The sequence below is a fragment of the Nansenia antarctica genome (genome assembly GCF_963989245.1).
Source record: "Nansenia antarctica genome assembly, chromosome: 12".
Taxonomy (NCBI): domain Eukaryota; kingdom Metazoa; phylum Chordata; class Actinopteri; order Argentiniformes; family Microstomatidae; genus Nansenia; species Nansenia antarctica.
The window spans coordinates 19,584,417-19,610,696 of NC_137682.1; the positions used below are offsets into that span (position 1 = coordinate 19,584,417).

A 26,280-nucleotide genomic window follows, 5' to 3' on the forward strand; every position below is an offset into this window, starting at 1 on the left:
GGTGAAGCTCTATTGAGTAGGCAGCGGAAATTGTAAACATGTTTTTCTTTTGCATCCTTACAAGAGACTTTAATAATAATAATAATAATAATAATAAAAAGCAGGCATAAAAAGAAACACTGTGTTGTTGTAACTGTGTTTGATTAGGTTTGAAAATGTAGTTCTGAAAAGACTCTCTGGGGTATTGTAGTACTACTGAGACTCCCATAGCGGGAAATCCTTCAATTAACAAGACTACGCCTTCATCTTCTGAGGAAAGTCACCTTGAACAACCGAATTATCGTCAAATTAAAACACAAATCATTCCTAATCAATCGAAAGTAATTATCTCCGAACGAATTTCCATCTCATCTTGAAGCGTGTACCAGGATATCTTTGTCCACCAGATCACTCATACCACCATGTAATAAGGAAGACGTTGCCAGGCTTTTTGAAGCAACACCACATGTGAACTGCAAATCAACACAGGAGACAATTAAAATGTCCAACAATTGTTTAACTCATGACACAAGGCACAGTTTCACTTGGCTTTTCATTACAGTCGTTCTGGAGAACTTTACTTCAGGGTAACTTTTACACCATCGCTCCTTACCAAGCATCAATAACCCAGAAGTCTTTCTGTTTTTTTGGTGGTGAATAGGGGAGATATCCCACACTAGTACTGTCACTGATATTCATAAATATAAAACATCATGGGGACAATTGCTCCCCATTATCTCCAAGTCTTTATGATGATCCCATGGTTAGTACAGTCCAAGGAACACAATACGAGTGTAGCTGGCAGTCTTGCATAGATCCACAATAAAAACAACTGCTGGGGCGCTTAGGTGGCGTAGCGGGTTAATCGTTGACCATGTAACCGCAGGGTCCCCGGTTCGATATCCTGCATGTCATCCCTTCTCTCTCTCTCACCCATCCTTCCTGTCTAAAATCTCTACTGTATCTGTCAATAAAATGAAAAGATATGAGTGGGACTGCCCCACTCAGAAAAAATAACTTTAAAAATAAATTTAAAACAACTGCTAAAAACCCAACTGATGATCAGTCTGTGTGAGGAAAAGAGGAACAGTACAGTGAAGTTTCTGCATTAGCCAAAGGAAAGAGTTGATCCCTCTAGAAATGTATAGACGTTGAAATGGTTGGTGGCATAGGATACCATAGGATGAAGTAGAACCCAGCACACTATAGTTCCAGATGCAAAAGTGTATTTTGATTGACAACGGTTTCGGCCGTAGTAAGACTTGACAAATCTACACTTTTTGCATCTGGAACTAGAGTGTGCGGCTTCTACATCATTCTATAGTGTTCTGCTCCGTCGCCAGCACCTCGCCCCAAGTTTTCTGCGGTGTGCGTTCTCTTCTTTTTCAGTGGTGGCAGAGGATAAACATCCTGCACCGAGGAGGGGGAGGAAGCTACAATAGCCTATTGGGGGGGCGCAGGAGGTAGAGCCGCCGTCTAATGATCGCAAGGTTGGCAGATCGGCGGTTCGAGCCCCGGCTGGCCACATGTCGAAGTGTCCTTGGGCAAGACACTGAACCCCAAATTGCTCCCAGTGAGTGGGCTGGCGCCTTGCATGGTAGCTTGCCGCCATTGGTGTGTGAATGTGTGTGAATGGGTGAATGAGAGGCCGTTGTAAAGCGCTTTGGAATAAGGCGCTATATAAGTCAGTCCATTTGCCTATTGGGACTGGCTCCAGTCCGTTATCCATTGGTCTCCTCAGCCCCATATGTCCTGTAGGTAGCTGAGGTCTCCTCAGCCCCATATGTCCTGTAGGTAGCGTTTCTCCTCTCTGAGTCCCGCTAACCTCTTCATGGCCTCCAGTGTGTCCAGCTGCAGATCGGCTCGGACCATCTCTACCAGCGTGTCGTTCACATCTTTAGCCATGTTCTTGGCGTCCCTGGTGGAGAGGGAGAAACAGCGAGGGGTTAACACTAGAACAGCCATGGGTGGGGTCATTTTTTTTGTGAGTAAAAACGTTTTTATATCTTTGCACTCGATCAAATTTCAGGACCCTCCTTTCATGACTTTTCCTAGATATGTGCGTTCTACCACCCCAGTATCCTTACATTTTCAAAATCACATCAGGATAAGCTAGTATGAAGCTATTTGGCAGTTATTCTGTGTAGGAGGCAGGCTAATTTACAAGGCGGCTGACTAGTGGTCGTTGTGTGTAAATCGCAATACCATTGTAAAGACCGAGGCGTCTCTTACAGTAAATGGTAAAAAAAAAAACACGGCTGTTCTAGTGTTAAGGTAATCTGTCAATAAACAAAAACATGTACTGTAAACACTTCTCTTTACTGTTGCAGTGCATATCTTGGGTAACTGTGGCGAGCTGTGGGGAAAAAGATTCTCTCGGAGCACATGGAAGCAGAGCTCACCCGCACACGTAGAGGCGGCCATTTTCCCTGAGAAGGATGTCGGTGATGTGTTTGGCGTGGAGGAGCAGGTGGTGTTGGACGTATCGAGGGCTTAACGCCTTCTCCTCCTGGCTGTCCCGTGAGAAACACACCTTCAGATGGGTCAGAGCGCCAGACTCCACAAAGCGCTGCAGCTCCTCTCTGGAACAGACAACACAGAGATCCAGATCCAGACAGCAGAAAGGTTGTAAATAAAACTATGATTATCTCTTCCTTGTTTCAACCCTGGAGCAGTAACATTGGCTGCCATTGGCATTGTGTGATGCTGTGGAAGAGCATCGCTTTGTTTTCGGTTGGAATCACAAAAGGCCAAGACTCTCAGGGCCCTATTATGAAGTCTAAACTTAAGAACTTTTCAAACCACTTCTTAGCGCTAGGAGCAAAGTCAGATCGCATAATAGCAGGGGCGCCTAGTGCACTTCATTAACATATGAACACTCCCACAATGAGTAATATATGCACGGGAGTTTTACGTCTTATGTGTGGCCGCCTATCGACACCTGCATAATAGCAGTAGCGCGTATGAAGCGCATAATAAGGGTGGCGGTAGGTCTTAACCTGGCGGTGCATCTTAATTAAGACGGCAAGTTAAGAAGTGCATAATAGGGCCCTCAGTCTCAGACTAATTCAAACCTTTTTTCTAAAAAAAAAAAAAAAAAAAAAAGCTAAAGAATATGCCATGTCATTTAGTAGACGTATCATTGGCATCTCTGTGAAGGACAGTCATTCAAATGATTCACAGTGTACACTAACAGCATCTCTAACGGCATGAAACTGCTTTTCATTTTCCATAAAAAAAAAAGAAGAATTGGTTTTAATAAAAAAAACGGCTAAAACTAAATCTAAGCATAAACGCACTGGGCAACCGCTACATCTTATTTAATCCCAGAATAAATGGAAAATATGGATTTCATAAGCAAGGTCGATTCTCCCCTCTTACAAGCATCTTTTTTTACAATCAATCCTGTCAGCATTGCCGCTCCGTGGTGTAACCTTGCTCTGTATGACTGGTTGTTGCTTGCCAAGTCTGAGCACCCGCTGTATTCTAACCTTCTTGTTTACAAGGCCTTGGGTGGGAGAGAGGAGGCTGGGGCTGCAAGGTTTACTGGAGCTCCAAGGCTTTCAGGAGAATCATATTTGAGGTTTAGCAGCTTCATAGGAGATGGAGCTCTGGGACACACGGTTGAAGGTCTTTCACCTGAAGAGAGCTTGTGTTTCTGCAGTAGCCCCCGAGAGCAAGGAGGTTTTCATAAAACATAAGACGGACATGACTGGAATAAAGCTGGTGTGTGGGGAGAGAGACATCGTTTTTTTAGCACATTTCTCGCATTTTCATTCGATTCGAACATCATCCGTTGTTGCTACACTGACAGTATTACCGTGTTTATCATATAACCTTTATTTCCCCTACAGAGAGTCGTTGTCAGCTAAGCTCTTTTTCTTTTTTGGTGGTTCTGCAAATAAATCCCCTGATTAACAATCACATCCCCTGTTAAAGCAAGAGCACCAGAAGAAGGGGTGGGGGGGGGGGGGGGGGAGAAGAGTTGAACGGGACCATCTGGGAGTGTCTGAACCCGAATCATAGATGGGCTCCTGGACGTGGCACAGCATGGTCAACATCCTGGTACCTGGTTCTGATACCCAGATCAGCCCTAGCCCTAGCCTCGCCTGGCCTTGACATTTACACAGACCCCCCCCCCAGTGATATTTTAGCCTCAGAAACCCACCTCCTCTCCACAGTGAAATCTGAAGAAAAAAATCGGGAAGAAATGATAAAATCGAGGGAGAAGACGGTAAAGAACCAGTGTAAACGGCAGGGGGGGTGGGGGTCGAGACTGAGCTGTGTGTCTGTCTGGTTGAGGAGAGCGTAGCTGACTGGAGGTCAGATTTGTCTCGCCCTCTTACACAGATGTTAAGTGCTGGGGTTGATTAGGGCTGATGATGTGGCTTGTTTATGTTCAGAGAACATTCTGGAGGGAATAACACTCGCGTCGACATCAAAGGCTAATGACCCTTCAGTTATTTTTAACATCAAAAGGACCCGCTTTTATTTCTCCATCAGTTTCAGATTTCATACCCCCATCTCACGGCAGAAGCAGGGTTATACAGGACGTTGAAAAAAGTAGGGCACTTGCAACAACAGAACATCCTTCTTGCGCATGTCTGAATCCTCACTGAACACATTCAGCCTAATACAGATTTGTTTTCTTCCAGTAAAAATGATTATTAGGATTTTTAGGAGGATTATGCAGGTGGCTGGGTATTTTTTGATTGAATACGGCACTTTTATATATTTTACAGCTGACTCATCACCACATGTTTAATCAGCTTGGTCAACACCGTGGGGGTGTAGAGTACATACACAGTGAAATCCCTCGTATACACACAACCACGCTGTGAACAAACAACCCTGGAGGGACCTGTCAGAGAGAACGGAATTAGCGGAAAGGGAGCAGGAAACAAAACACAACAAAAGAGCGTTCCTTTGATCTGTTCCCTTAATCATTGCAGAGACAAATCCATCTATTAGGTCTTTTACACTGATGGATACAGCTTGTTGTACTGGCCTTCACTCTTAAGCATTGTAGTGTTTTGGGACCACTTCACTACTCGCCACCTGCGGAGTGAGTTTGGACAGTTTAGGAGACGGAGTGGACTTTTGGGTGGAGTTGCTGCCACTGACCCTTCATTCCGACTAGGAATATCTGGATCCGAATGGGCTGTAAATGGACTGACTTATATATAGCGCCTTATTCCAAAGTGCTTTACAATGGCCTCTCGTTCACCCATTCACACACACATTCACACACCAATGGCGACAAGCTACCATGCAAGGCATAGGTTAAGTGTCTTGCCCAAGGACACTTCGACATGTGGCCAGCCGGGGCTCGAACCGGCAATCTGCCAACCTTGTGATCATAAGACGCCGGCTCTACCTCCTGCGCCACAGCCGCCCCAATCCTAGTTTCAATTCTACGGAGCCCCCCTGGGGTCACATGGTAGAAAAAATATATTTGATGTGTGAATCCGTTCCCTCGGTTTAGTAATTTGTTAGGGTTAGGGTTAGGCCCTTACGAGCCAGAACGATCACAAGGATTCTAACCCTAACGAATTACTAAACCGAGGGAACGGATTCACACATAAAATATTTTTTTTCTACCATGTGACCCCAGGGGGGCTCCGTACAATTCAATCAGTAAGGTACCGTTAAAACACTGCTAATGGTCACTATGGCCCAGAAGGCACAAACATAATCCGCAATTTATATGTGATGAAGTTTTATGAGGATCATCATAATCCTCAAATGAAATGGCCAATGAGCAGTGTTATACTGTATGGTACAGCATCCCCCCCCCTCCCCCTCCCTTCCACATTACCCACTATGCACCAGTATCTGTCACTCAGCCCATGTACTGAGGAGTGAGTTATTATGTCTCTGGCCATATGGGAGCGGCCAGGCTCCAATCATGTTTTGTAATTCCACACAGCTTTCTCAATCCTGGCTGTCAAGGACAGAGAGGGATGGACGCGTTCCTGGAAACTATGATGTCACCCAGTCAGGCCGGGAGACGCATTTTTGGAATTCTGATTGGAGGAAATCACGCGAGGGGCGAGGTGAATGAGATTGAGAGGGTGACGTCTTCTTCGAGACGGTTGTTGGGAGGGATGAGGGGGGCGGGCCCCCCCGTTTGAGGGCAAATGACGCTCACCTAAACAGGAAGTCCTGGCGTTCGTGGCGGCAACCGAAGAACAGCCAGGTCTCGCCAAATTCTCCCTCCGGGTTTTCCTCCCTCTCCTTCTCCCTGGAAGAAAGGAAAAAGAGGAAGAGAGAGGGGGGGGGGGGGGGGGTCTCAGTAGTCGGACAAACAAACGACAGGACGAAGAGCCCTTCCTCACAGCAGAGGTTAAATAGGCGCAGTGACACCGTTACAAGCCCAATACAGTAAGTGCCACAATTACCTAATGCATGAGGAGTGACTGCACTGCGGTGGGGATACAAGACTTACACTCTACCACAAGATGGATCACACTTCTGTAAACGGTAGCTGAAAATGAAAGTAGAAATTGAGAATGCTCTGTGTGTGGTGTGTGTGTGTGTGCGTGCGTGCGTGTGCGTGTGTATGTGTGTGTGTGCATGCGTCGGGACCACTGCTGTAAAAATGATTCCTCTCATAGCCAACAAGCCTGGCAGGGCTCCCAGAATCCTTTGCACTGCTGGTGGCACAAAGACACAAGCAGTTGAGTAGAGTTGCTATCTACACTGCGCACCTGCTAGGAGGGTGACAGCTCTCGACAGATAAGACACGTGCCCTCCGACCTTTACAATCCCATCAGTCAGCTAACCCCCGTAAAAAGGGCATGCGTTATCTCCCCGTCCTCATCTGGACAGATAGAGGAATGTTCCGGAAGAACGCAGCTTTACAAAAGGTGGCCGGAGAGAGAGAGAGAGAGAGAGAGAGAGAGAGAGAGAGAGAGAGAGAAAGAGAGAAAGAGAGAGAGGAGCTCTGGGACGAAGGAGAAGGACAGAGATTTGTTTTTCCTCTTTGTGAAGAGATGCTGCAGTGCAGAGAGGCCCTGAAGAATAAAGACACGCTAATCGCTGTGTTCTATACAAAAACCTATTCACACGTCTCCTGAATGAGTCATGCTGGGGTCTAGGCCGGGGTCTGTTTTTCATATTCCACGTGGAGTGTGCAACACTCTCTCTCTCTCGGCCTCCGAATTGCAACGGTTGACTCCCCGAGGCTCCTTCAGCAGGGGAGGATTGTTCACAACACTACAGAGTTGGTGACTGAGAGAGTCGGTGGCGTAGGAAGTGGGTACGGAAGAATTACCACTGACAATTTCTGTATTCAGAAGTTGAATCCTGTCCGTTTGATTAAATCCCTTTCACCTGACTGAACAAAAGCGAGCGGCAATCCCACCGTCATCAATCTTTCGAGAGAAAAGCCTAGGAGGTTGGTGGAGGTTTCAAAATGGAATTGGCATATTTAAAACGAGGAGAAATACGAAAGACAAATTCCAAACCTGTCTGAACATTGCGTTTATTGAATGGGGGAGTTTTTTCCTTGACCGCTGTCGGGACAGACACTGTGCCAGCAGGGCCGACCATTAGCATCCTGCGCCTGATTCTCTGCAAACAGCCTCCAGTAAACTCATTTTAGTGGGCTCCTCTCTTCTCTCTCTCCCCCCCCATCTGCCCTAAAGGGATCAATACCAATATGAAAAACCTGGATTCCATTCAGCACCACCAAGCAGACCACACTGGCTCTCTGCCTGAATACAAATTACATCTTCGCCACTCTCTTTCCACGGCCCAGAACGCAGTCCCACAGGTGCATGTTTCCCAGCGCACGCTCCATTTCGGGTCGTAATGGGGGAGAGGGAGTTGCCTTTCAATGCCTCTCTGATGAGCATAGGTGGTGGAAACTGTACTTCGAGCTGGGGGCGAAGAAGTGTTCGTAAACACAGTAATTATCTTATTTTCTTATCTTTTTTTTCTCTCTGAATGTGATTTGATGCTGGGAGCGGGGGGGGGGGGGGGTTATGAGTCTTTAGACACTCTGACAAAAATTGGGCCTGAGAAGTGTAAATGCAGGCGTAATCACTGAGCTAGCATGATTACTGACTTAAGTACTACTTCTCTGTGGAACAGCACGCCGGATTTAGTGAGCATTCAACTGAATCTGAGGCGCCGTGGAGAGAGAGCTGACGAAGACGAACATGCGAACCCACCCCGTCATCCAAAGAACAATGTCAATCAGACCTTGTTGACCTGATGAATGAAAACAGCATGTTCATACACAAAACACACACACAGACCGACACACACACACACAGCTGAATGAGGTAACTAGTTGAATTTAGTAGACTCCTGTGTAAACGAATAAAAGCAGCCGGAATGCTTTTTCTTAACCACCTCACTCTGAAACACTCCATCCGAACAAGAAGGTTATTGTGACATCAGTACGGTACGTAGTCGGAGGGCTAAACCTAATCGCTTTCCTTGATGGTCTCGCAAAGATCTTTCCAACTTTAGTGTTGCAGGACAAAATGAAGTACAATTGAAATGCATGAAACAAAAGCCTGGTGTCTAAAGCTTAAACCCCTGGTCTGTTTCTGGTCTATAACAGGGGCTCAGCCAGCCTGATCCCGCTCCATTACTCATCCTGAGTCTCAGACCCTACCAATCAATACCAGACAGACTGGGGTCTCTTGAAAATCTCCAGACACCACCGCACAGGCTTTGACCTTTCAACTGTCTGTCTCTGTCTCTGTCTCTCTCTCTCTCTACCTGAGTTTTTCCATGGTTACAGAGCTGAGTCTCTCAAGGGGCGAAAGCAGAAACCATGGCAAAAGACAGAGAGCCCCAGTGGCAATCCCACCCGTGAAACGGAGGATTAGGGAAGTAAGGAAGTAAAGTAGCTAACTAACTACAAAGTGACTTTTGAAAAACATCCATCGATAGACAGATGAGGAAGGTGGAACAGCAAGAGGGGAGGGGAGTCGAGGGGGGGATCGAAGTGGCTCATGCTGTTGTGTTGCTAAACGACCATTCAGGCTTTTGTTGGCCGATACGGCGTCATGCTGACAAAAACGGCGATTGTTATCTCTTATCAAAGCGCGACATCGGGGGGACAACGCCTTGTTGGGAATCTCAAGTTAGGCTCTGCACAACGCTCTCCCCATGACAGGCTTTTACCACGCCTTTACACAATACACACCTGGCAGGGGAGTGATGGAGGGAAAGAGAAATAAAGAGATAGAGAGAGAGAGAGAGGTGTGCTGCAGACACAGTGTTTCACACAGTTTTCTTCTCCTCCTGTGGTGAGGAGCGTTACCAAAAAACGCTTGTATACTTACATAATCAAGGAAAGAATAGCCGCGGTGAGTGCTCTCAGGAAGGCAGCCTTTCTAAGGCTGTCATACCATAAGTGAAGGCTGTTATGTGCGAATCCAGTCCCTGGCATGTCAATCAAGAGCCACAGTTAGCCGAAAGAGTGTTTTAAGAGAATCACAGCGCTAGACAAGCTCAAGCCAGTTCAGGCAATACCACAAGTGGGGAACGGGGGGGGGGGGGCAGGACGGAGCAGTCCATGTCACTAGGACTGAACCCCCCGTATCTCCGCCTCGGCGACCTTGACGGTTTGGCGTAGTCGGCGAGCGCCGTTGACCCGTGTCAGTGTCGCGACGCCGGGCCATTCGTCAGCGCCGCCGCGTCTTACTGGTGCAGCCACCTCTCCCCAGGGAGAGAGAGAACATCCGTCAGCTGCCGCAAACATTTATCACGCTCGCAGTCAGCGCCGACACGCACAGCGGTGATTACCGACCAACGCGATGTCACCTCTGAATACATCCCCCTCTGTGATCCTCGCCAACGCAGCAGACATCAGCAGACATCAGGGAGACAAGACAACCCCGAGCTGACTTGAAAACAAAGCCGCGTTCGTATGAAGTCGTCCAGACACTGTCACTCTGGCTAAAGCCTAAGGGCCACTTTGTGACAATGACAAGTGCTACTGGGGGTATTGGTCTGGGTTCACAGTAGGTCCACCTGGATAGAGCCTCATACACACACCAACAACAAGTCAATACTGACATGCAATGTCAGTTAAGGCAGTTGATTACCAGACGACCTAAAAGTCAAGCACAAACCTTCAATCAGTCAGACCAAACCAAACCAACCGACCTTCAGAAAAGTCTGACAAACTGCCATTTAGGTCAACGTATGAGTATTTTCGGAGCTCCTACCAAAAAACGATTTCCCACATGCTGTGAAGTATGACATTTTCATACAGAGCTCAGAAATGTAACATGGCTAGCCTGTTCGTGAAATCAGTGCCTCAAATATAACCCTCCAAACTCCCCTACACCAGCTTTTCTTGCAACGTGAGTCACACAACCTTTTTAGCCATTTAATATCTTTTTTTCACACATTTTAGGGACAATTGCGAGCTATTACCGGTATTTACTTTCCCAAATTGACTAACGTCATCGCTCAGTGCTTCCATTCTTTCAAGTATTTCTTTCAAGAAAAACCAAGAAGAACGGCTAGCTAAGTTGACGGGGGGGGGCATTTAATGGCTTCCTTAACTCTTGAGCAGAGGGTCTTTTACAAGAGCAGGGCAGGCCAGGCTAGCCGATGTCATCAGGCCAACAAGGACAAGCAGTCAATATTCTCTTTATGCCTCCCTGGCAATTACCCTCTATGATTTACATTGACAACACTACACCCACGGCCTACAGGACATTCAGATCAATACGTCTCCAGCCTCTGGTTTGACCCATAACTGTACATTACACATTACAGCCCCCACTCATAAACACCAGCCTCGGGGAGTGCTGGAGATAATACCAGACGTGATTACAGCCACATGGGTCGTATTATCACCACCAACCAAGATGCATCGACATGTTGGGAACCGTTGACAGGGGTCTTGTTGTTGATTGTGTCGATTATCGAAAAGCCATGCGTCTATAACATCACTTTGACATTCATTATTGGTGGACTGTCTCACTGTGGTTGTTATGCACCAATGCAAAGAGACGATTTTCTTGTTTGTTATTTTTTCTGAGTGTTTTTTTTTTATTTATTTTTTGATAGAGACAGTAGAGATCTTGACAGGAAGGACGGGTGAGAAAGAGAGAAGGGATGACATGCAGGAACATGTCCGCGGCCGGAATCGAACCGGGAACCGTGCGGTTACATGGTTGACGCTTAACCCGCTACGCCACCTACGCTCCCCGATTTATCTCATTTACCATCGTTGAATATGATAATAATAATAATGATAAAAATGTACATTTTATTTGTATGGCGCCTTTCAAAACACCCAAGGACACCTCACAGGGCAATACACAGTAAAATACACTCAGGTTAAAAACAGTGGAGGTGACAAGGTGTCAAACACAGTTAAAACTAAACGGAAAGAAAAGAAAACAGCAGCAAAAAAAAAAAGTAACGTTTTATGAATCCCCCCGTGCAATCTGCAGTACCTTTGCTGGAGGAAGCCTATGAAGGGTGCGACTCCTGTGCCTGGTCCCACCATGACGAAGGGCACGGAGAGGTCAGAGGGGGGTCGGAAGGAGCAGTTGGGCCGCAGGCTCACATGGACCTGGGTTCAAAGTTCAAAGGTCGTAAAAAAGCATGCAAAGATGTGTAGATACACGTTTCAGAAGTGACTTGTTACGTCTTGTAGTGACTGTTTCTAAAATAACACTAAGAAATATATACTGGTTAACACTAGAACAGACATGAGGGGTCATTTCACCCCTGTGAGTAAAGAAAGCTTTTATATCCTTGCACTCGATCGAATTTCAGGACCCTCCTTTCATGACTTTTCTTAGATATTCATTCAAAAAAAAATGTGTATAGCGCATTTGTATAGATATGTGCGTTCTACACAAAATCACATCAGGATAAGCTAATATAAAGCTATTTTGCAGTTTTCCTGTGTGGAAGCAGGCTAATTTACAAGCGGCCAACTAGTGGTCATTGTGTGTAAATATCAGCTTGAGCATTGTAAAGAGGGGCTCTTTTAGTAGGTAAAAAGGCACGTCTGTTCTACTGTTAATCCAATGGGGTGCTGTGATGAGACCAAAGCCCTCTGACAGAGTTCACCCAACCAAGTGATTGACATGTCACGGTGATCCCTCCCACTGTGATGTATTTCCACAGACATCCCCCGTTAGACCAGGGTGCATTGTGGGTCCTGACACCGACCAACAGTTCTGCTCACCTTGGGGAGGGCCGAGACGGTGGAGGACCGAGCCTTCCCAGGGTGCCCCAGGATGGGGTCGACGAGGTCAGCCAGCCAACCCGTGCAGAGCCCACGCCTCCCCGCCGGCCGACCGGTGCATGCTGGGAGCTCCACCACGTTGAATACAAAGTGGAGCCTACCTGGGTGCCTGAGACTGGAGCTACAGCAGAGAGGGGAAGAGAGAGAGAGAGAGAGGGGAGGGGGGGGGGGGTGTTGAAGACAAGTACACAATGCGGTTCTGCTACAGTACATTAGCCACAGAACAGGACATGATACTATCAAATAATACACAGTCCTGCAGAGGATTATCAAAGGACTGTGGGAGTCCACATTCTGCTGGTCCTACTCTAATTAGGGTATGGAAATACATGTTCAAATGAACGCGGTACATCATTAGCTAGATGCGGATGCTGCGATATTTCGAAATATTTACAATAGGCGTATTTCACATTAAAGTGAGAAACTTGAGCAAAGAGAAAACAAGCCTGTAATAGCACCACGTCTCCGTACACAAACCCCTAATGCTGTGCTCTATCGCTCTCTTTTTCCTTAACCGCCTCTCTCTCTCTCTTTCTCTTTCTATCAGACTTTGAGTCTTCTCTACCTTCCGTTCTCTACCTGGTGAGTGAGTCTGTCTGTCTCTCTCCGTCTCTCTCAAACCTCTCTCTGTCTGTCTGTCTCTCTCTATCCCTCTCTTCCTCTCTCTTTCTCTCTCTCTCTCTCTCTTTGAGAGTGTCTCCTATTCTGCAGGCCACTGGGGACCTCTATTGACCACAGCATCAATAATGCAAGACCCTAATGCCTCAGCAGCATCTGATAAACTACAGCCATCGTGTGTGTGTGTGTGTGTGTGTGTGTGTGTGTGTCTGTGTGTGTTTCTTTCTCTCTCTCTCTCTCTCTCTGAAACTAATGAGAATAGGAGGCCTGTTTTGACATTTTGTTTAAATATTGCGGTTCCACTTGGCCCTAATGGATGGTAATGGAAGGGATAAACATTACACTAGTGACCCGAGTGTCTACTGGGAACAAATGTGTTTGCATTCAAAACAGTACAACATAAACATTGGAACTCAATGTCTGTTTATGCTGACTGTCATTTAAGTGATTTGGGTTTATATCACACATTTAAGCAACAAAGAAAGGAATATACAGTGGGGGAAATAAGTATTCAACACATCAACAATTGTTTTAATTCAATATATTTCCATTGCAGCTGTTCACATGACATTGAGACCAGACATTGGTTTTAACACAATAAAACTACACAGCTAAAGAAATTGTAACACTCCAATACATTAAAACAGCTATGTGCAATAAAGTGGAATGGCACAGGAAAAAAAGTATTGATGAAAACACACTAAACCAGTTTATGCCACTAATGAGTTCTCCTACCTGTGCTAATGTTGCATGTTGGTGGGTAAGTACTACTCACCGAGCTTTCTTGCAAGAAACATCTCGTGATGGGTACGGGCAAAGAGCTCTCCCAAGACCTTCGCAACAAGATTGTTGAGCAGCGACATAGTAAAGGCCCTGGTTACCAACAGATTTACCCAGCTCCTAAATGTTCCTACAAGCTCCATTGAGGCCATTATCCACAAGTGGAAGGAACATCACTCCACCATCACTGCCACGCACAGGAGCTACTTCCAATATTTCCCGACAGAGCAATCAGAAAGTTAGAAGGGTAGCCCGAAAGCCAAAAACCACTCGAGCAGAGCTCCAGAAAGACCTGGAAGCAGTGGTGCAGTTGTCACAAAGAAAGCAATAGACAATACACTCCACTGCCACCGTCTCCATTCGCGATGATCCCAGAAGACTCGATGGACCTACCGCTAAGCCACGCCCCAAAATAGAAATTGTCCAATCATATCACAGGAAAAGTCATTACAGGGAGAAAACTCGGACAAACAACTCGCTAATATCTGATGGTGAAAAGCTTCTAGACTAAATATTCTTGTATCATCTTTAAAAAAACATGTCTATTACTTGCTGTAAATCAGAAATCAGAAATTTGCCAACTCCCGCCATTGTAAGTCATTGAATGTCATTCAGTCACGGTCGATCAGTCACTCACTGTCAGTGAAGCGTTGTTTGTTGTTCCGAGTGTTCAAAGGGGGCGTGGCTTAGCCATAGGTCCATTGTTGAAGAAAAGGCATGTTGAAGCTCGTTTGAAGTTGGCTACAGAACATTTGGAGAAGCCTGTCTAGCATTTCGGCAACAATAGGACGCACCATGTTTGGAGGAGAAATGGCTCTGCATATGATCCTAAACATACCATACCTACAGAGAAGGTCGGGGAGCGAATGAAAGCATCATGGTATGGGGCTGTTTCTCTTCACATGGTACTGGTGGAATCCAAATGATCAAAGGGAAGATGAATGGAGCCATGTACTGGGAAATTCATGAGAAGAATCTATTGCCATCCACCAGGATGATGAGGATGAGAAGCGGATGGATCTTCCAGCAGGACAACGATCCAAAACATACTGCAAAGGAGACTCTCAATTGGTTCAAGAAGAAGAAAATAAAAGGTGTTGGACTGTCCTAGTCAATCACCAGACTTCAATCCAATAGAACATTTGTGGAAGGAACTGAGGATCAGGATTCACACCCGGAGTCTCAATATTTAAAGACCGTCTGTGTTGGGCCAAAATCCCACCTAATCACAGTGAGACATTCATTTTTCATACAGGAAGCGTTGTGAAGCTGTTATAGGCTTCAAACATGGGCTTGAAACAAAGGCTTCTCCAACAAGTCTTAAATACATTCCAGCTAGCGTGTTCAATACTTACATTACATTTACATTTTTGCCATTTAGCAGACGCCTTCATCCAAAGCGACTTACGACAAACACATTTGACTAAGTAAGTGAATCCTCTACCCACCAGTCATAGCAGGAAAGAAAAATATCTATGCTCAGCCCAGGGGCCATTGGCAGTCATAATGCTAGAAGAAGGAAGATTTTTTTGTTGGTTATTATTATTATCAGTAGAGAAACTGTCCAGGGGGGTAGAGGGGAAGTATATGTCTCAGGAGGGATAGTTAAGGTGTAGCCTGAAGAAATGGGTCTTCAGTCTACGGCGGAAGATAGGGAGTGATTCTGCAGTCCTGACAGCAGTGTTCTTCCAGCTTGTTCTTCCAGCGGGGAATCAGGACAGTGAAGAGTTGTGAGCTGAAGTCTGATGTGAGCTGCTATCGGGAGCCAATGAAGGGTGCGAAGGAGACGGGTAAACATGGGAGAATTTGGGGAGGTTGAAGACCAGATGGGCAGCGGCATTCTGGATCAGCAGCAGAGGTCTGATGGCAGAGGCCACATTCCCCTTTATTGCACATAACTTTTTTGTTTATGGATTGGAGTGTTACAACTTCTTCAGCTGTGTCGTTCTATTGAGTTCATACACCAATGTCGGGTCTAAATTTCATGTGAAGAGCTGCAATATGTAAATATGTTGAATTAAGAGATTTGTCGATGATGTGTTGAACACTTATTTCCCCCAGGCTGCTATACATCGGCTTACCTGGCTGCGGAATAAGGTCTCGGTTGCAGTTTAGGCAAATGTTCTGAAATGAGAAAATGACTGCATGAGAGCCAATATTCTGTAGGTAATCATATTGCTTTCATCTAGAAAATGCTTCAGATCATTGCCAATGAAGGGAAAGGAGACAAAGGGAGGAAATCACTTCTGAGATGCACCCACACTCCCAGTGCCATCTTCACACAGAACACACACAGCACACACAACACACACAACACACACAGCACACACACTCACACCACACACACGCACACCACGTCACACTTATTCTAGGGCATACTTCTATATTCATGAAAATCCCAAACTCAGGGTTATAAAAATCCCCAGTGTCCACGTGGTGCCTGTAGGATGGACCTTATTCCAATGTCAGCCATGAAGGTGCCCTCTTTTGGGTAATGTCGGCATCTAGGCGTGAAACCTCTGTGGAATCCGGCCCAAGATAGGGACGGAGTGCCAGCGCGAGCTTCCCGTGCACCCTAGTGAGTGTGTTCTACCACGCGTCTAGTGATAAACAACCTTCCGCATAAAATATTCGGGTTTATCTCGGCCTACATGCACACTGTGCCGAAACGTGTACGTTTCATCTGCTGAAACTCACAAACTGGATGGAAATGATAGATTAGAGCCCAGAAATATCTATAACTCAGACTGCACCATATGTACCAGCTGAGTTCTGACAAAAACAGCCATTTTTCTCGTCAGCCCTTCAGAAAAACAAACAGCTGGACTAGATCAGCCTCTCTCTCTCTCTCCCTCCCTCTCCCTCTCTCTCCTCTCTCATCTAATGAAGCTTTCCAAATGGCTCACGGTGCCTCAGTATGAAAGCACACCCCACTGTAGGCAACCATTAGCACACACAACAGAGCACTGTCTCTCCTTTTAGCTGGTGTGAGTGTGTGTGTGTGTGTGTGTGTGTGTGTGTGTGTATGAAGAGAGAGGCACTACTTAAGTCACCAAATGACACAAACAACTCCAGTCCATCTTAACCTCTGCAGAAGACTATGGGCTGGTTTCACAGACAAGGCGTAAGCCTAATCCTAGACTAAAAAGCATCTTCAATGGAGATTTTACATTGAACGTGTGATTTAGTCCAGGACTAGACTTAAGCCTTGTTTGTGAAGCCGGCCCTATATGTCAGCTGAGAGGTGACCGCAGACCGCAGACAAATACATGCGTCAGGCATCGGCCTAATCGTTTGTGGAGGGGTAGGGAGTGTTTTGTGCATCAAGGACGGACACACACACACACACACACACACACACAGCACCAAGACTGCCCAGTGACAGCTTTAACATGCCTGTTAACAATCTCATTCCGTTTTTTTACGGCACAGACAGCTCTGCCTCTCCATCACACACCACGACGCCGTGTCAAAAACACAGGAGACCCTATAGATCACGGCAAATCACTGCAGGATGATACCATTGATATATCATGACACCCAGACTGACACCAGATAGATATTCTTGTAACCCTTTTTCATGTTAGTCTTGTGTCTCAAAAGAGGGCTTTGTAGTCAGAACCCTTTGAAAAAGAAAACTACAACCCCCAAGTTGGCTTGCAAAGCAGATCAAACAGTCTCCCTTTATTCTACGGCATACTTTGAAATGATCCAGACTCTGTAGTCTATGACCTTCTTTAGCAGAATAAACACAGAATAAGCAGAATAAACAGTAATTAAGCATCAGCCCTCAGTCAAGCTAATGAAGCGAGGCCGGTCGTCGTGCTGTAACAGTACCACTCGGAGCAGAGCTGATCGTTAACCTTTGACCCTAGCTGACCTGTTACAGCACAGTCCCTGGGAAATAAGGGGGACAGCCAATGACAGAGACCCGCCCCCCCACCCTCCACCCCCCCACAACAACAACAGCTGTTGCCCTGAAGCGCTTTCAGCAGCACATTTTTCACCAAGGTGCAAATGTTCCTGATTGCCAATTTCTGCATGGGTTGATTCACTACTGAAAAGGTGCTGCAGTGAGCAAAAACGGCCCAAAATAACTTTGACATTGGATAAGCCTATCACGGTGACACAGCTTTTTAGAGGGAAAGGCAAGTTCTAAGTGAAAACGGAACAGGCCCCATTTGACTGAGATAATTGCCAGTACAAGCATTTTCAATGAGTATTGGATTGCTATTAGGCTGGTCTCTCGACAGCAGACTCCGAGCGCTCTGCTCCGCGCGCTTCACACACCAGAGTCTTGTCAAACACGGCTTGTTCAGTGGTTACTGAGCAGCCGGGAGCGGGGTGGGCTGTTGGTGTGCAGAAAATGAACTTACTGACAGGTCGAGGCACCAATCAGATTATCACAAGCTAGCACGTCCTGTTTTGAAAATTTAAAAAACCACAAACAAGCTCTTTGTTTTGAGTCTGTTGGACATAACTAAATAGCCTAGCTTCGTAAACAACTCAAGGACATGGGAAAACAACAACAGCATGGGGGTGGGGAGGACCTTGCTCAGGCTCAACAGAATGTCACACTCCCCATCTTAGAAGATCCAATTACATCGGGTCACTTATTTGGGTCTCTATCTCAGAACACCAATGTAAGGACACCAGGCGTTCAAGTCAGGTAACTTTGGTAACTCAATTTTGGTTTCGTTTTTAATGAATATGTAAATAGATTTGCCGTAAAGGACGGTTCGACTGAATATAGCTCCACGCTGAATTAGACAACGTTATGTACAAATAATATACAAGGCGGGGAGCCCATAACTTCTGACCCCCCGCTACTAAAACAATATTGAATACAATATATGAGGGGAAGAAACAAAACTGACATAGCAGGGAGCCCGTGAGCTCACACACCCCCTGTAGGTAAGTAAACCCTGCCACGGTAAAAGCCTGCAGGTGGAGAGCCGGTGGTGGCGGTGGAAAGACTTAATGAGAGCCAGTGTGACAACGGCTCAGCTATGATGGACACCTGAACATGACTGGCTCTTATAGCCTGGTCCCATGACATGTGACATGATGTGCATGATGGGAAACAGCTGTTCGTCCTGAACGGTCACAGCTGCGTCCTCCTACCTCACTGAACCTGCGCGAAGCTTCAATTTAGATACATCACCTGTGAATAGAGGCTTACTAGTATATTATGCCTCATCTATGTATCTGATACTAGCTATCTCTCCCCGAAGATCGGAACAAACAATCGTGAAAAAAAACAAGGTTTATTATGAGAAAATGAAACTACTTAAAAACTAACAAACTGCCCCCCAGAACAGTAATTCCACAACTTTTTTAATTAGGCCTACCCTACAACAGCCTTTTCCAAATTCTCTTGTGACCCACCGAGTAAACAAAACCAATGCCTAATCACAAAACCAAATCTAATCGCAATCCAGTCTTACGCCTTGGGCCAAATCAGTGTCTCCTGACCAACACTCACTCTGTTCATTATATCAGTGTCAACACAAGACCTTTGGAGGCAGGGAGGGGGAGAGAGAGAGAGAGAGAGAGAGATGGAGAGGGAGAGGGAGAGAGAGAGAGAGAGACAGCAAGAGAGAGAGAGAGAGAGAGAGAGAGAGAGAGAGAGAGAGAGAGAGAGAGAGAGAGAGAGCAGAGAGCACCATACTGTACAAACCATTGATCATGCAGAAATAACGGTACAACTGAACTTCACTGTGATTCTACTGCCCCCTGCTTGATGAAGAAGTCATGTACAGAGCAGCATAATACTAATTTCTCACTCTCATTCCAAAGCATCAGGTAGCCTGTGGGTCTAAGAGGGATATCAGATGAGTGGGAATAAAGGGACCTTCCTGACCAGCATCCCATTGACAACTTGACTCAAAGTCAAAACCTAAAAATGGACCCAAATCCTCAACAACTTTGAACCGATTTGGAAATTCGGCATCAGTTTGCTGGTCAGACGTGTCTTAGGTTAGAATAAATATGTCAGTTAACGTTAACGTTAAATTATACACTCTGATTGGCTCACACTAGTGACTGAAAGGCGATGGAGGGTGTTCTGACCTATGAGGAGGCTGAGAGGGGGCGAGCAGGAGGGGAAAGCTTGGAGCAGGTCCGGTAGGCCCAGGCTGGTGTCTCTCACGTAGAGGTTGTAGTCGGCTGAACCCTGTTTGCTGCACAACTCCTGAAGTCTCCTCTTTTGCCCGCCGTTCCCTGTGCACTCCACTAGAGCTCTGAGAAACGCCTGGAAGAGACAGAGAGAGAGAGAGAGAGAGAGAGAGAGAGAGAGAGAGAGAGAGAGAGAGAGAGAGAGAGAGAGAGAGGGACTGATGAAGACAATGTGAATAAAAAGAAGGAAGAATAAACAGGGTTCCCCACATCTTCTGAAACATCAAATTCAAGCAGCACTTTTCAAGGACTTTCAAGACTCAATTCCCTCAAACTCAAGGACCCAACACGGCATAGTTTGAGACTAGAGACTATCTAGGTGAGAATTGATATAATAGGAACTATCCGCTCACAGACAACAATTAAGAAGAGAGGCTTTTGAATGTAGAGGCTTGAACACTAGATGGTCTCTTGCCTTCTCTACCACAGCACAGCAAAACAATATATTGTGAAATGTGTGTAAAGTTACTGTGTTAAGTTAAGCAATGTGACTTATCTACTATAATTACATAAAACATTATTTTATTTTTTTTGAGAGAGAGAGGGGAATTCAAGCACTTTCAATAACCCATGTCTATTTTCCATAACTTTTAAGGCCTTGATTTTTTTTCCCTCAAATTCTTTCAACAAAAACTTTCAAGGATTTCAAGGACCCGTGGGAACCCTGAATAAACAATACACATACAGAATACATTCATATACTGCCTTGTTCTGTTCCTGTTAGAAGCTCCTGATAACCTGACGTTTCTGCTGCATCGCTCCGTTGCCAGACGAGACAACACCAAGTTGGCCAAAGTAGAAGTTGGCTGCTCCCTTGCCTACCTGTTGTCATGGCCCCCCCTACCTCAAGGAACTCCTCCATACCCCTCAGACCTCCTCACGCACCCTCCGTTCTACTGCCACCAACCTCCTCAAGACCCCCAGGACTAAGCTCCGCACCATGGGAGATCGGGCCTTCTGCTCGGCTGCTCCCAGGCTGTGGAATGCTCTCCCTGACCACCTAAGGGCACCACAGTCTGTGGATGCTTTTAAACAAGGCCTTAAAACCCACCTTTTTAAAAGAGCCTTTTTTTTGCCTTTTAATTGAAAATGTTATTGTTTTATCTTCTTGTTTTAATTGTAGCACTTTGAGATTCCCTATGTAAAGTGCTTTTACAAATAAAATGAATTATTATTATTATTATTATTATTATTATTATTATTATTATGAAGGCAACCCAGACTATGGTCTCTTCAACACGCCCAGTTAAAGCCTAAAATGTTCCTCTCTTCTCTTCCTAACTTGGACGATTATTTCAGCCGGTGCGTGAAACTAAACTAAAGTTCAAGGTACCTTTTTCGGGATGCATCTGATCTCCAGACACCAGGTGAGGAGGTGCTGCAGTGTGCTGTTCTCAGGGATGTAGGAGGGGATCTGTGCAGCTGGTGGAAGGGGGGGAAAAGAAAAAAAGATCCACATCACTAAATGTTCACCCTTGAGAATCGACCCATCTTATATACTTTGGACAATTATGAAACGTATGTACGGTAGTAAATATTTGATCTTGAAACAGGGTTCCCACACCTTCTGAAACATCAAATATTCAAGCACCTTTCAAGCACCTTCCAAGGACTTTCAAGACTCAATTCCTTCAAATTCAAGGACTAAACACGGCATAGGTTGAGACAGAACTAGTTGACGAGCTAAGTAAAACATTTTTGAACATATTTTTTTGGGGGGGAGAGAGAGAGAGAGAGAGAGAGAGAGGGGGGGGGGAATTCAAGCACTTTCAATGACCCATGTCTATTTTCAAAAACGTTTAAGACCTTGATTTCTTTTTCTCAAATTCACAAACTTTCAAGGAGTTCAAGGACCCGTGGGAACCCTGTTGAAAATGCATCTACAACACTTCAAGGTGCATCTTGTTGTTAAGGACTGCAGTGTTACGGTTTACCTTTCTTCTTGGTGTTCTTGTGCAGAGAGAGCTGAACGTGGTGGCTCCTCTGGTCCTGCAGCCCCAGTCTCTCCAGCAGCTCCCCCACCTCGGAGGCTCTGTTTGGGCAGAGCAAGTCAAATGAGTCCCCTGGCTGGTAGGCTATGGGGTGGTCCTGCGTACATGGGAGGATAAGAAGCCGGTTGCTTAAAAAACAGAGAACCGGTTAGAAAATCATAACATGGATTTCTACATTTGAAATTAATGAAATATGTGACACAGTCTGATCATTTGGTCCTCATGTCGGGATCCGATGTAATGATCGTACTTTTCTTTCGAAAAAAAAATGTGAATACATTTCCGCGTTGTTGAAAATCAATGACACATCACTAGTCAACTAACACAGCTTGTTTTGTGAGCCTGCTAACAATGTAAAGGTTATAGTTAACTAGGTAGCTGTGGGGATTACTCACCCAATCCATTTCGTTGCAGTATTTTGGCTTGACTAGCGAGTTTGTGTTGTGATTCAACAACGTTGAAACGTAGCTCCGTGTTTCAAAAGAAAAGTCTGAACATTTTTGATTGGTTGCCGATTGGTTGCGGACCAAATGATCAGACTGTCAGATATGTCTAAAGAACTAAAGAATAGCTCCATCACTCACTGAGACATCCAGCTCTAACAGAAGGGCAGTTTTGACTGAATCATCTCTGGTCAGCTGGTCTGCTCTGGAGACGGCTACCTCGTGAACGGTTTCTTTACCGACTGGCACATTGGTCTGGGGAAGCAAAACAAATGGATAGAATGATGTTGAAAGGTGATGTCAGTATTCAAACAGATCACTTTATTATGAACACTATATTAAGACTGGGTAGGGCCTCCCTTTGCTCTCGAAAAACAGCCTCAATTATTCATTTGCATTGATTCCACAAGATGTTGAAAACATTCCTTTGAGATTCTGGTCCATGTTGACATGATTGCATCACACAACTCCTGCAGATTTCTCATGTTCACTTTCAAGATGTGAATCTCCCGTTCTACCACATCCCAAAGGTGTTCTATTGGATTCAGGTCCAGTAACGGGGAAGTGTTCATGTTCATGAAATCAGTTTGAGACAACTTTTGCTTTTGTGACATGGTGTATTATCATGCTGGCCATTAGAAGATGGGTACATTGTAGCCATGAAGGGATGCACATGGTCAGCCAACAATACTCAAATAGGCTGCGGCATTCAAGCGATGATTGATTGGTATTAACGGGCCCAAAGAATATTCCCCTCACCATGACACCACCTGAATGAATGAGACGGTGTACGGGGGGGTATTCCATCAAACTCGCTAAAGAAAGATCCAGGCTTATTCTGTTAAGTCTCGCGATATTTATCAGAACAACCCAAACTTATTTTGATAAATCTCATGAGATTTATCGAACATAAGCCTGGATTTTCCTTTAGCGACGTTGATGGAATACCCCCCAGGTGTTCAGTGAGTGTATATGCCTAGTGTTATTCCAATGCCAAAAGCCTTCTGTAAAGGCTTGGTTTGTAATGATATTGCTTTTCAAAATACATATACTGTAAATGAAAGCATTTTGCAAAGGCCTTTGGTTTTGCTTTATTATGATGCACTTATATCAAATAGTTACAGTACCTTGTTTGCTTAAATAACAATGAAAACACTCCACACTCCAGAGTCCAGAGCCTTGTCAAACATATTTAGTTAAATAGTGACTCAGCAGTCAGAAGTGAGTGGGCTGTTGATGTTCAAATGAACTTACTGACGGGTATCACGAGCGAGAAAATCCTGTTTAGAAATGAAAAGCTTCAAACAAGCTTTTTGTTTTTAGACACTATCTCCATCGCTAACTTCAAACTAACCGGCTAGCTTCAGTAAACAACACAAAAGAAAAATAAAGATTAAAAAACGGTGTGGGGATGAATGAGGAGCTTCGAATCGTTTCCACTGTGTTTCAAGAAGATCCAATCACGTTGGAATATTTCTGGGGCTCTCAACCTCTGAATGCCGCATAAGGAATAACAGGCCTTGTATCGGAGATACATTAAAAAAAGACACTACTATTTATCCAAAGAACATCACAGCATCACCTACCTCTTCTATGGAGGCTTCCTGCAGCGTGACATCCAGGTAAGGGGGTGGCAGAGCTGGGACGTTGAGGGAGGACTCAGAGAGAGAGGGCAGGGAGCATATAAGGGAGGCCTCCACAACAGCAGGGGGCGCTACAGTGTGTCCATTCTCTGTCTCAGAGGCTGATCCTGAAACAGCCGCAGGTGCTGATTTGGCATCTGCGTCAGCACTCCCTCTCTCCGACGCTGCTTTGGTTGAGTCAGAAGAACTCTGTGTCTCTGTGTCGTTGAGACTCAGCAGATGGAGTTTGACATCAGTCGTCGACAAATCCGGAGTTTCGATCGATGAGGTTCTCTGGTCCTTCGTCTGCGCGTCCTCGACATGGCCACCTCTCTCAGCCTGGACAGACGACATATTCGATAACGCTCCTTTGATTGCCTCCCACACTCCTTCAAGCCAAGGGTCCACCACCAACTCTAGCCTGTAGGGTTGAAGTGGACAGAAAGGGGATGTCAACACTGGTCAAGCCCACTGGTCCTGGGAACCTTCTAGAAGGCCTTCAGTGTTGGTTTGGGACGTCTGGGCAGAGAACAGATTCCACACACAGATAAATGTGAGAGGGAGATCTAAAAGGTCATGGCTTCTGTGCCATATAGCACAAGAGGATAGCTACTACAAATTAAGTGAGGGGTAAACGAGGGTTACGGTTGTACTTAAAGACAATCAAAGCCATTTTATACAATTTGATCCAAGTATGAGGAGAGAGTATTTCAATTAGATCCTTTATAAGGCTCCACAATTTGTAATTATGATTTATTTATTTTTAAACACTACATCCTTACCCTACACCATCATCAGCATGTCCAGTAGCATAGAAATGTTTTGCACCAAGTTTCTGTAGACATCTGTCAACGGTCTTTCCGTTGTTGCAGAAATTCGCATAATTTGTATCACCAAGAGCTAGAGCGAACACAGAAAAACAAGAGATAGTGGTTAAATACCTTAGTTAGATTGATGAACCAGCAAAAGCTGAAACATTAATCTACCATGGATATGTAGGCTATGACTAAAATAGTGAAGAATTAGGAAACAGACATTCCAAGAACATCTGAATCAATCCCCCTTACCTAAAAGTGCATAGTGGAGGTGTGTGTAGTGGTCTGGGGGTAGGGTCTTGTTCTTGATCCTCTTCACAAACTTCAGGGCAGTGTCTGGTGGCTCCCCGTCACCAGTGGTAGATACAATAAAGACCACAGGATCTCTCTCCTTCTCCAAGTCATACTGGTAAATAAATGGGGGGATACGGGGGGGGGTCATTTTAGGACTACAATTCACAGTTATGCCACCAAATTCACACTTGAGCTTGTCTACCCTAGTCAGTGTAGATTAGAACAACCTCAATGCAAGATAGAGTGCATCAGGGTAACATGTTGTCATCACTGGAATTAAAAAGCATGCTTGATGAACTATCTACTACTACTATTTTGAGGCTTGGTGACTTTACTTTGCCTTCTTGGCTCAAGCAACAGATATCAGCGAGCAGCCCTCGTTCTTCTGCCTCGTCAGCTATCCCCTCCGCTATGGACTGGGCTTGTCCGCGCTGAGACCCGTATAGCACCAAGAAGCGAGGCTTCACTTCAGAAGGCATTCTGACAGTAACACAGTGAAGATCAGAAGGCATTCTGACAGTAACACAGTAAAGATCAGAAGGCATTCTGACAGTAACACAGTAAAGATCAGAAGGCATTCTGACAGTAACACAGTAAAGATCAGAAGGCATTCTGACAGTAACACAGTAAAGATCAGAAGGCATTCTGACAGTAACACAGTAAAGATCAGAAGGCATTCTGACAGTAACACAGTAAAGATCAGAAGGCATTCTGACAGTAACACAGTAAACAAGATCAGAAGGCATTCTGAAGTGCAAAGTGGTGGTTTAAGCTTCACAATGGAACATTACAGTTACAGACGCAGAAATGGTCTGAAATAAAGACTAGACTAAATATAGCTGGCAACATCAAAACTGATCCTAACCTTTAACATCCCAACACTTTCTTTCAGTCAAAGCATACATTGAGAGTTGTTTGTTTTGATACAGCTCTTCATACTAGACAAGCGAAAACAACAACCCAATAATACTGACTACATCACATCACATGTCTCTTACCTAGATGGTCTGAAGGCAGATCAGCACCTGACAGAGTCCAGCAGAATGTGTTTTTAAAGGACTGTTGCATTGTGAACACGTTTCACCACCATACAAGACTACCCGGACATGACGTCACTTATTCTTCTTTTCTTCCTTTCATTTGATTGGCGGTTGGCAACCAACTCGAGGCGCATTACCGCCGCCTACCGGACAGTGTTTAACATTACGTCAGTTTATGACGCGCACAGTCACATTCTATATCCGAGGCAAGAACAGCCTGTATCTTTACATGGATTCATTCATGTCCAGTTATTTATCTAATGTATAACATCTGTATCAA

At 45.3% G+C, this 26,280-nt stretch overlaps 1 protein-coding gene across 1 annotated transcript; it reads right to left on the reverse strand.

Annotated features, from left to right (window-relative positions):
- Positions 1–1,752: 1,752 nt before the first annotated feature.
- mtrr (5-methyltetrahydrofolate-homocysteine methyltransferase reductase) lies at positions 1,753–25,439 on the reverse strand (the record flags this gene model as incomplete). The annotated part of the gene is made up of 14 exons (XM_080543617.1): positions 1,753–1,897; positions 2,382–2,561; positions 6,131–6,223; positions 11,418–11,536; positions 12,161–12,341; positions 15,700–15,742; positions 19,691–19,871; positions 21,129–21,217; positions 21,730–21,883; positions 22,371–22,484; positions 23,816–24,272; positions 24,634–24,751; positions 24,919–25,072; positions 25,296–25,439. The coding sequence occupies 14 exons, from the start codon at positions 25,437–25,439 to the stop codon at positions 1,753–1,755; spliced, it is 2,172 nt and encodes a 723-aa protein (XP_080399743.1).
- Between the last annotated feature and the right edge of the window lie 841 nt (positions 25,440–26,280).